The sequence below is a fragment of the Amphiura filiformis genome, chromosome 2 (assembly GCF_039555335.1).
Source record: "Amphiura filiformis chromosome 2, Afil_fr2py, whole genome shotgun sequence".
Taxonomy (NCBI): Eukaryota; Metazoa; Echinodermata; class Ophiuroidea; order Amphilepidida; family Amphiuridae; genus Amphiura; species Amphiura filiformis.
The window spans coordinates 19,988,304-20,000,407 of NC_092629.1; the positions used below are offsets into that span (position 1 = coordinate 19,988,304).

A 12,104-nucleotide genomic window follows, 5' to 3' on the forward strand; every position below is an offset into this window, starting at 1 on the left:
ACTACCTCTCCAAGATATAAACCAGGAAACAATGTTTGTTTGTCCACACTACCTCTCCAAGACGTAACCAAGGACACAATGTTTGTTTGTCCACACTATTTCTCCAAGACGTAACCAAGGAAACAATGTGTGTCTGTCCACACTACCTCTCCAAGATGAAACCAGGAAACAATGTTTGTTTGTCCGCACTACCTCTCCAAGACGTAACCAAGGAAACAATGTTTATTTGACCACACCACCTCTCCAAGATTGTAACGAGGAAACAATGTTTTTTGTCCACACTACCTCTCCAAAACATAGCCTAGGAATTGTGTTTGTCCACACAATCTCATCAAGACGTAGCCAAGCAAAAAAATATTCCAAGGAAACAACAGTTGTTTGTCCACACTACCTCTTCAGGATGTAAACCATGAAACAATGTTTGTTTGTCCGTGCACTACCTCTCCAAGACGTAACCAAAGAAACGATGTTTGTATGTCCACACTACCTCTCCAAGATGTAAACCAGGAAACAATGTTTGTTTGTCCACACTACCTCTCCAAGACGTAACCAAGAAAACAGTGTAGTGTGTACCGCGCATGACCAATATGGCGCAGTTTTAATCTCTCCCGCAAAATTTGTGTTTCTCCCTCAAATTGCGTGGTTTTCTCCATCCAATTTGCATCTCTGGTGTTTTACCTTCATCACCAGGGGCTATTTTAACGTGCCCCCTGGCACGTTTGTGCAGTGAGATTAAAAATCCGTGCAGTGAGAATTAAAAATCCGTGCTTAGAATATTTCTATGCCATTCGACAAACTCAATAGGGATGCTTCATCTACCGTTTGGTCATTTTCAGATAAAATGTCAAAAGTTTTGCGCTGACCGCGCTCAACACTTCAGTACCCCTTTTCTCATGTTTCTCGAAAATTTATGCATATTATAGACATAGTTTGTTAACCACTAGTATCATCAACCCCCCCCCTCCTCACGCCTTGCTCATGATAGTTACAATCAAAACAAGTTCTGGCAACTTTCCATTCGTCAATGTGCGTGGTAAATGGCGATCGCAACAAAAAGGCATAGGCAAAGATTCCTTGTGGAGGAGGGAAGAATCTACCAAAAAAAATGATAAGGGGCAGGTACATACAATCATATCCAGCAAACACAAAAACGTTTTTAAAACGTTTTAAATAAGTAATATTTTGGCTTTTGGTTTAAGTAAAACGTTTTAATAACATTAAAATGTCGGGTTATATAAAGATCATGGAAATGTTTTAAAACGTTTTGTATGAAAACACACTACAAAAATATTTTTAAATGTTTTAAAAAAATGTTATTGTAAACTATATTTGCAAACATTTTGGCCAAATATTGTGTCAATACTTAAATAACATTATGTTAAAATATTTGAACCCAGCAAACACAGAAATGTTCTCAAAATGTTTTTTCAAAACCTTTTAATAACATTTAAATGTCGGGTTATATAAAGGTCATGAAAACGTTTTTAAAACGTTATTGAAAATATTTTGGGCAAACATTTTTCGCAAAATATTTTTTCAACCCCAAAATAACATTCTGTTTAGAATGTTTTGTATCAAGTTTTCAAGAATGTTTTTGGAATGTTATTAAAACGTTTTTATACTCTTTATATAACCCGACATTTAAACGTTTTCTGTAAAACATTTTTGTTTGCTGAGCAGTAGATTATCAACAAATGTTTTTAAGGTTATGAAAACGTTTTATACTCTTAATATACCCTTTATATAACCCGACATTTAAACGTTTTCTGACAACCTTTATAACCTTTTGCGAATGATGTCGAAAACGTGTTGTGTTTGCTGGGATCCGCATGTCGACGTAACACCTCTATGTGGGTTTCTGTCCGAATTAACCTCATTTGGCCATTTGTAGTGCCCATTTTTGCACTCTTAATGCGAAATATTCCACATTTGCACCATATTTTACCATTTTAGCTTTAATATATATAGCAAAATGTTCGCGCGCTTTCTGTGCATTTGTACAATAAACTTATTATGTGATTTTATGTCGTCAGAAGGTGCGGGATTCACTGTACTTTAAGACATACTTCCAACCCCATATATATTTGAGGAGAACGTGGAATAGTTACAATTTTTTGCTGTTTCTGATTCTCTGACGTGACATGTCCTGACATAAAATCCGACTGATGCCACTTTGTCATCACGGAGCTATTTAAAATATGACTAAATATCATCCATTTCCTCAGGTGTATTTCCCAGCTCACTAAAATCATGCCGTCATAAACCCCCTTATCAAAAAGCAGTCTTTGAACTAGAGTGAACTGAAAAGCTACCGACCGGTTGCAAACATACCTTTCCTCTCAAAGTTGATAGAGAAACATGTTGTCAACAACATCAACAACCACATGTTGAAACATCATCTTGGTGAAGAACTGCAATCTGCCTATATGCGTGGCCATAGCACCGAAACGGCACTGTTGAAAGTGAAGGATGAGATTATGGGACATGTGTACAACCAGAAAGGAGTTTTCCTTGTCTTACTCGATCTCAGTGCGGCTTTCGATGTACGGTGAACCACGACCTTCTGCTGAGTAGAATGTCGCATGAGATCGGGGTGACTGGGATTGCTCTTGACTGGTTGAGGTCCTATTTTACTGGTAGAACAACAACTGTTGTGATTGATGGTGTCTACGCAATGGCAAAGACCATGGACTATGGACTACCTCAGGGCTCAATTTTGGGCCCCGAGGTTTCACAGTGTATACAATTCCAATAGGCAGGATCATCAAAAACCACTCGCTTTCATACCACATGTACGCGGACGATATACAGATTTTCTGAAGTTTTGAGCCATCTAACCCATCATCAATTGAAACCGCTTTGTCATCAATAACATCTTGTATCAAAGAAATCAGAACATTGATGACATTTAATTTCTTGAAATTAAACAACGACAAAACGGAATTCTTGGTTATATCATCACCTCACTTCAAACGCGAGATGCCTGATATATGCCTTCACATTGGAGATGACATCGTCCACCCGTCCACTAGTGTCAGGAACCTGGGCGTTATCTTTGATGATGTTATGAGTATGTTGCCGCAGATAACTTCACTGTCAATGAACATCACATATCACTTACGCAATATTACTCGGATCCATCGTTTTCTTGATAATGAAACATGCACCCATGTTGTTCGATCTCTTGTGCTGACACGTCTAGACTATGGGAATTTACTATTAGCAGGAACTAATGCAACTTACATCATGAAATTACAACGCTTGCAGAACTGGAGTGCAACATTTTCTCTGCTTCTAAGTATGACCATGCCAGCCAGTATTTGCAAGAACTTCATTGGTTCCCTGTGAAGCAGAGAATTTTATATAAGATCATGCTCTATGTGTTCAAATGTCTGCATGGATGTGGACCAAATTATCTCATTGAATCAATTTCATTGTACAACCAAACTCGTCTCGGCTTGCGTTCTGCAACAGACACTACACGTCTCTCTGTACCAAAATTCAACCCTAAAGGCCTGCAATCCGCTTTCGACAAGAGTTTTTCTCTAACCGCACCTGCACTCTGGAACTCACTTCCATCTGAACTCCGAACTGCTGTTTTTCTGCCAAGTTTCAAGAAAGGTCTCAAAACCTTCCTGTTCCCATAATAATCTGGTGGCTTTGTTTCAGTTTGCTGTTTTATTTTGCCTTTCAAATATTTTGTGTTCCATCTTGGCGCCGTGGTCTTTATGAAATGGCGCCCTATAAATGCCTTGTATATAATGTAATGTAATGTAATGTAATGTAATGTAATGTAATGGTAATTGGTTTCTATTAAATGCATTATTTTTTTCAGAGTTTTAGTACCACATGTACTCCAAGTAGATATCAAACATCAAATAGCATTAGAATGCTTAGGAAACTCATTTTAGACCTAAAATTTGGTAAAAAGTACCCACAATGTGTACTGATAGCTTCTTACTAGTTTAGTAGCAATTTGGTACTGTTTCTGACTCACTGGCGTAGCCTGATGAAGTTGTGAGCTTTGGCTACTTTGTCATCATTGAAAAATATCACATATTACCAAAACTACTCAAATTGACTTAAAAGTGGGAAAATGATAATACAATCATATTGCCTTCCATATTTTTCTCGTTTTGGTGTCATAAATTTACTCTTTGTAGATACCAGTCGATAAATGACATTCACATTTCTTTTGGGGGCCCACAAATGACAAAAAAATAACCCAAAAGACATATAGGGCCTATATGTTAAAAAAAAATATAAAAAAAAGCAAAAACTATATGGTTTGTCATGGTTTAACAATACATAAGCAGTAGAGCCATTTTCAGTGAAAATAGTGTGGGGGGTGTGTGTGTGTGTGTGTGTGAGAGAGAGAAACAGCCTAACGCCTTGAACCAAGGCTAAAAGTAGGTTACCTTCTTTTTTCAGGATCTAGATCTTTTGTGCACAAATCCATGTATTCTTCCCCGATGTGACTATGCGTGGTTTGGAAGCACAATGGTTGTGATTATGTTGTCAGTAATAAACCCCTCACAATCGTTGTGATTATGTTGTCAGTAATAAACCCCTCTACAGAAGAAAGTTCTTACTGTTTGAGTGGTCATAAAATAAAATTATTTTTAACACAATGGATTAAACCATAGATAGTGATCTCCTTCGACTTTTTCTGTGATTAAACCAAATTATGATGAAAAGCAATTGGCTAAACTTGCCAAAAAGAAGTAAATTTCGTTTAATATGATCAACTTGGAAATCTCAAAGACGTTTATATTAAACGACTTCAAGAAAACTCTTTCCAAGTTTTATCATGAAAACTTAATAATGCTTTGAAAAGGCCTTTAAAAAAATCATGAGCTTGAGACTCTACTCCCTGCCCCAGCAAGGGGCTTTGACGCTGGACTCCACCAGGGGATCTAAGGCGGATCTCACCCGTTTGAGCTCACAACCTTGATACTGTAACTTACTAGTAAAAATAGTCATAATCCCTACAAGTGAGAAAATCGTTTGACTGAAGTAGTTTCCCATCTAAAACATAGGCGTAGATCCGGGGGATGGGGGATAAATCCCCAATATTTTGCCTGGGGTGGTCCATACAATCACCCCCCCCCCGACGCTTGTATGTGGGTTTCTGATCAAATTAACCTCATATTTGGCCATTTAAGCCCCAAATGTCCATATTTTTGTCCGCATTCACAATACTTCAAGAAATTATTTCCAACCCCATCCCCCATGTCAAAAAGAAATCTACTCCACTGCTCTCAAATCAACGCGGCCAAATTGCTTTTTTTTTATTTAAAATTTATTCAGACCTATTTTGCACGTTTGTTTGCAGATTAAGTATTGCTATATAATTCAAGAGTGTCAAGTGTCCAATCAGGTAACTTAAGTAAAAAATGGGTCACTGTACTAAAATTGATGATTTTTAAAAATTCCAAAACTGGAGGGGGAACCTCCCTCCACCCCTCCCCGCAAGCTCGTCACAGCTGGTTGATCATCGAGACTTTACATTCGCCAACGTGCAGTGACTTTTTCCTCCTAAAATAGCCCCTGTTCATCACCAAACGTGACTCATGACCTGTCATGTTCAGATTTTTCCATCATCTGTCGTAAAATCCATCCTTCATATGCAGCTCATCAGCCACCAATACGAGACTGCCGAATTCGGAAGACATTCATAGTAGTCCCTTGCGATCGAGTGTCGCTGTCAATGCTGTAGTACAGGTAGGGCAATATTGTTGACAATGTTTATATCTGTTGGTGAGAGACTGGACTGTATCCTTGTTACCAATCCTTGCTACCAACCCTTACTACCTACCAACCCTGCTACCAATCCTTATATGCACCAATCCTACGTTGTCTATGTTGTAACCGGTTACCATTGGTTACCAATCCTGCTTGTGTGAATGTTTACCAATCCTTGTTACATGTATTATGCTTGTTGTACATACCAATGCTTGTATCCTGCCACCCTTTATCTGCCTGCCGTGTGTTCCTTTAATCCTTGCATGCTCACCGTCCATCCTTCAACACCCACCATCCATCAAACATGTCTATTGTCATGTAGTTTGTGTGTGTGTGTGTGTCGTGCATGCTTGCATCCCACCTGCATGCTTGAGAAGTTATGCGACAACTGGATCAAACTGTTAGATAAAGTGAGCAGCAAAAGCTCATTATGCTCATGTACTACGTATGTTCTGTTTTCTGCAAGCCATTTGTTGCTCTTAAACGCCATGAACTTGTATGCTTACGATATACTTGTGTATGTTTATCTTATGAGACAATAGACACTGATATTATTGATAAATCACATGACCCATGTATTAAGATCCAATCATGCTGTATGTATCCTGTACATACGTATCCTGTTTATACGGCTATCTTTTCCTCCATCACTCTGAGTTGGATCACACTTAAAGTCATCCTGCTGATCCAAACAACAGCCCTACTTCTGATCATCAGGGCTGGCGACGTTGAGCGAAACCCAGGTCCTAGGCAACCAAAGTATCCCTGTGGCGAATGTCACAAAGCCTGCACAGACTACAAAGGTGCAAAAGCGAGCATTCTTTGCGATGAATGCAGCACGTGGTTTCATGTCGAATGTGTTCATATAAGTGAAACAGTGTTAGCCAGCCTTGCCAGATCAGATCTCCCATGGGAGTGCACCAACTGTGGTTTACCCAACGTCTCAGCAAGCCTATTCGACTCTACCACCTTAGACAATAGCTTGTCTGAATCTGATGTTTTTGAGAGCACTAAGAGGAGCTTATCAACCAGCAGCAGCAGCTCTTCCGAACCAGGGTCACCAAATGCCCAGTCTTCGCCATCAAAGACATCCATGCACAGCAGCAGCAAACCTAGCAACAGCACTACCAATCTTCGTTCGCTTACTATAAACTTTCAAAGCATCTATAGAAAGAAGGAAGTGCTATGGAGTTTAATTGATGCTGTGAAACCCGACGTAATATCCGGTTGTGAAACCTGGCTTAAACCAGCTATAACTCATGGAGAAATCCTTCCTCCAGACTACAAATTATACCGTAAAGATCGCCACGATGGATACGGTGGAGTTCTTCTTGCTGTTCATTCCAGCCTTACCAGCTATCAACTTGAAACCAACTCTGATGCTGAATTCGTGGCTGCTAAAATCCTGAATGGTAAAGAGAAACCCCTGGTCATTGGCGCCTTGTACCGGCCAACCAACAACAGCCAAGAATACATAGACTCTCTAAACAAGACCATTGAAGATCTCTGTGTGTCAAACCCTGAATGTGCAATCTGGAGTAGTGGCGATATCAATCTGCCTGATATCGAATGGTCTACTGACCAAGTGATCGGCCATCAATATCCAAAAAGCCTCAATGAGTCATTCCTGCAGACACTGTCACGTACTGGACTTGAACAGCTCGTCGACTTCCCCACAAGAGGTGACAACACTCTTGACATCGTAATCACCAACCGGCCTTCATTGGTCAACCGATGTGAAGGAATGCCAGGTCTAAGTGACCATGACATTGTTTACGTGGACTTGAATATCCAAGCAAGTCGGTCCAAACCAGTCAAGCGCAAGATTTTCCTCTGGAAACGTGCTGACCTTGACGCAATCCACTCTGCCACTAAAACCTGGGCAGATAGCTTCGTCTCAAGATACTCCACCTCCACTCCAGTTGAAATACTTGCTACTGAAGTTGAAGATCAGCTTGAGAAGATCCTAAACGAGTATGTGCCATCAAAACTCAGCTCTTCAAGATTCAGCCAACCGTGGTTCTCAACTTCCACCAAGAGAATCTGCCGTAGAAAGCATCGTGCCTTTAGAAAGGCGAGAAAGACAAATAAAGACAACATGCCGGCAAGTTTACAGCCAATATCTCACCAACATCATATGCAGTGAACCAGGTGGAAACAAACGTCTTGGTGCGCTCATCAAAGCCAAGCGCTGCGACCAAACAGGAACTGCTCCGCTTAGAGATGGCAACATCCTCCACAGCGATCCAAAGACCAAAGCAAGCATCCTGAACCGCCACTTTGCATCTGTATTCACTGATGACAAGTCAACCACCCTGCCAGACCTTGGACCTAGCCCGCATCCTTCAATGGATAGAATCACAGTCAACATTCAAGGTGTCATCAAGCTTCTCCAGAACTTGAAACCCCACAAGGCCACAGGTCCAGATGGAATTCCGGCAAGACTTCTCAGAGAAACGGCATTGGAAATTGCTCCTGCAATCACCTTACTATTCCAAGCTTCTTTGGATCAAGGCAAAGTACCAGCTTCTTGGAAGAAAGCATCCGTCGTTCCGATCTTCAAGAAAGGGGACCGCTCCTTAGCTGCCAACTACAGACCTATTTCTCTGACATCCATCCTGTGTAAGCTCTGCGAGCATATTCTCCACCATGCTATGATTGGACACTTTTCCAAGCACCAAATTCTGACAGATGCACAACATGGCTTTCGGAAGAAGAGATCGTGTGATACACAACTCATCACGGTTGTTTGATGTATATAGAATTGGCTTCATTATTAACTAAATGCAAACTATAGATGGCGCTATTTATCCTAAATCATATTTCTTTATTTGCAAGGGTCTGGTGATTAATACTGCCATTAAAACAGTTGGAATAGGTGAATCAAGCAACAAGGTAATTTTATAAACATATTTTATCATACAATAAAAGGAATTGTTTGTATTAAAAGCTTGAAAGGGTAATTTCCAGTAACTAAATAGCGCCATCAATGTTGTCATTAATAGATACATTTTATATCCAAAAAGCTTTAAAATATACTATAAAAGTGAATAATTTTGTAAAAGAGGGGAAATTAAAGTTGAGAATGATTCGAAAGCATCTGAATACATTAGCATGATATCACTTTTAGCTGTTTAGGCCTAAAATTTGGTTGTACATGATGTTTTGTTTGAAAATTTAATAAATGATCCCATCAAACAACCGTGTCATCCTCACCATCCAAGACCTGGCTAAAGGCATTGACGAGAAAGGCCAGACTGACCTGATATTGCTGGATTTCGCCAAAGCATTCGACAAGGTGTCCCACAAGCTGCTTCTACATAAGATCAAGCACTATGGAATCCATGACAATACGATCCACTGGGTACAAGACTTCCTTAGTGGCAGGACCCAGAAAGTGCTTGTAGATGGGCAAAGCAGCAGCGAAATCGGAGTAACATCAGGTGTCCCACAAGGCAGTGTACTCGGCCCCCTCTTGTTTCTGGCCTTTATAAATGACCTTCCAGCCAGTACCAGAAGCTCTGTCACCCGCCTCTTTGCAGATGACTGTGTCCTGTACAGACGTATCACAACGAGTCAAGACACCAAACTTCTTCAGGACGACCTAGATGCATTGCAGGAGTGGGAACGCACTTGGCTAATGCAATTCCATCCATCCAAGTGCCAGGTAATCCATGTCACCAACAAAAGGAAGCCTATCACCACTGCCTACAACATCCACGGCGTAACCCTTGAAGAGGTGTCCTCTGCAAAGTACTTGGGTCTGAACATCGACAGCAAACTCAACTTTAACACTCATGTTGACATCATCACCAAGAAAGCCAATGGAACCCGTGCCTTCCTTGGACGTAACTTCCATCGCTGCAGCAGGAAAATCAAGGAGGCTACATACAACACCTATGTAAGACCAATTGTAGAATACGCTGCAGTGGCCTGGGACCCCCACACCCAGCGCAACATCGAAAAGGTGGAACAAGTCCAAAGAAGTAGTGCGCGATTCGTCACCAGCCAGTATGATCGTAGGACCAGCGTCACCTCACTTCTTAATGAGCTCGAATGGCCGTCACTCCAATCTAGACGTCGTCAAGCCAGACTCGCCATGCTGTACAAAATAAGGTACAATCTGGTCGACATCGACTGGGAGCAACATCTAACCGTAGCAACATCTAACACCAGAGGACATGCTTCCAGTTTCTGGACACCATACTGCAGCTCCCAGACTTACTTGGCTTCCTTCTTCCCACACACCAGCAGAGAATGGAACGCCCTCAGGAAGGACCCAGGAGACTTCACCTCTCTCGATGCCTTCAAAGCAGCATTGAGCGAAGTCTCCATGTAACCTGCCGGCGTCCTTCCTTTTTATCGCACATCACCTTGTATATATTTTGCACCTGATTCTACCTGCAGCCATATTCGTCATAGCAGGTACGCACAACTGCAATGTGAATATATTCAGTTCCTGAAGCACACACTTACCAAGAAGAAGAAGAAGAAGAAGAAGCGTTTGTTTGTCCACACTACCTCTCCCAGATGTAAACCAGGAAACAAAGTTTGTTTGTCCTCACTACCTCTCCAAGACGTAACCAAGGAAACAATGTGTGTTTGTCCACACTACCTCTCCAAGACGTAACCAAGGAAACAATGTTTGGCTGTCCTCACTACCTCTTCAAGATGTAAACCTGGAAACAATGTATGTTTGTCCGCACTACCTCTCCAAAACATAGCCAAAGAATTTTGTATGACGAGTAATTTGGTACAAAATTTTTATTTTTTGACCATTTTTGGTGCAAATTTCTCAAAGTTGGTCAAATTCTAAAAAAGAAATATCAGTTCCTAGATATTTTTTATCTAGTTTATAATTTTTTTTTTATTCAAGAACTGTTTTATATTCAAGAATTATTTTATCGCGTGGTCCGAAAAAATTTGGGTCCCAAAAAGATAATTTTTGCCCAAATTTGACCTCACAGATGAATTTATCAAGTCATGCCATTCTAAATATGTACACTTTTATATACTTAGACCAACAATTTAGCAGTTATGAGTTTCCGTAATTCCAGAGTTAAGACCACCCTTAATGAACGTTACATTTACATCTGATATTAGACATAGTTGACAGCATCATTAACACGATACAGTGTGTAGAAACTTAGTGGCTGTATGATCACTGTGATTACTTTAACTTCATTTTTATCCAGCAGATGTTATCCTTTGCTGTCTTCTTTTTCATGAGATGAAGTATAATAACAGGATTATTTTGTGACTACCAATGTATTCTTTAGTCTTTCAAATTTCTTCTTAACAAAGTTATACAGTTGGTACTCCAGATCCAATTTTGTCATCATTATTGCACGGACCCTTATGGAAGGGAGTGGTCCTTTGTGCGACTTGGTCACGGCACTGGTGTTATCTGGCAAAACAAGGTAGACAAACATACCCATAATTACAGAGTCCTCAGTTACTTGTCTGTGGATAGTACAGGTGTGGGGGTTGAAATTTTACGCCAAAAAATGGTGTTTTAGCAATAGTATCTAAATGCTCTAAACCACGGTTGTTTGATGTATATAGAATTGGCTTCATTATTAACTAAATGCAAACTATAGATAGCGCTATTTATCCTAAATCATATTTCTTTATTTGCAAGGGTTAGGTGATTAATATTGCCATTAAAACAGTTGGAATAGGTGAAACAAGCAACAAGGAAAGTTTATAAACACATTTTATCAAATAATAAAAGGAATTATTATTTATATCAGGCTTTTGAGCGATACAATAAAACTGTATATTGTGCAATATTTGCAAAATACCCGGATGCAATACAATATTTTCAAAATATTGTACGCGTATCGCGTACGCGTCGCGCGTTACCAGGGTGACAGCACCAACACGCGTCATGATACAACAGCACAACAATACACTACAGACACCGTAACGGCTCACTGGAGATTTCGTACTGTATAAACAAGTAAAATCACAATCTTAATTCGCGGCAATTCTGGATGATGATAACCTTAGGAAATATAATCCACATCTACAAATAAACCTATATATAATTATTCTGAAATTGTCTTTGGAGAGTAAAGAAAACAAGAAGGTCAAAAGGTAAGCTTACATTACAATACACATTAGTTAAACCCGGTAGCTATAGGTAAGCTTAAATTTTCATTTTACCGCATAGCAAAAGCCTGATATAAATAATAATAATAATAATATTGAATGGCTTATTTTCGTGTGATACAAGAATATATTGCACTCGATAGAAAAATATTGCACTCGTCTTCGACTCGTGCAATATTTTTCTATCTCGTGCAATATATTCTTGTATCACACTCAAAGCCATTCAATATTATATAAATATTTGT

The 12,104-nt window shown here is 39.9% G+C and overlaps 1 protein-coding gene across 1 annotated transcript; it reads left to right on the forward strand.

The window, feature by feature from the left end:
* Positions 1-6,175: 6,175 nt before the first annotated feature.
* Positions 6,176-8,498, forward strand: LOC140138839 (uncharacterized). Its single transcript, XM_072160612.1, has 2 exons — positions 6,176-7,719; positions 7,889-8,498. The coding sequence occupies exons 1-2, from the start codon at positions 6,176-6,178 to the stop codon at positions 8,496-8,498; spliced, it is 2,154 nt and encodes a 717-aa protein (XP_072016713.1).
* Positions 8,499-12,104: the final 3,606 nt, after the last annotated feature.

Coding starts and splice junctions, on each gene's coding strand:
- LOC140138839 (XM_072160612.1), top strand. CDS start 6,176: ATGCTCATGTACTACGTATGTTCTGTTTTCTGCAAGCCATTTGTTGCT. Junction 7,720..7,888: donor CTTGAGAAGATCCTAAACGA/GTATGTGCCATC, acceptor CATCATATGCAG/TGAACCAGGTGGAAACAAAC.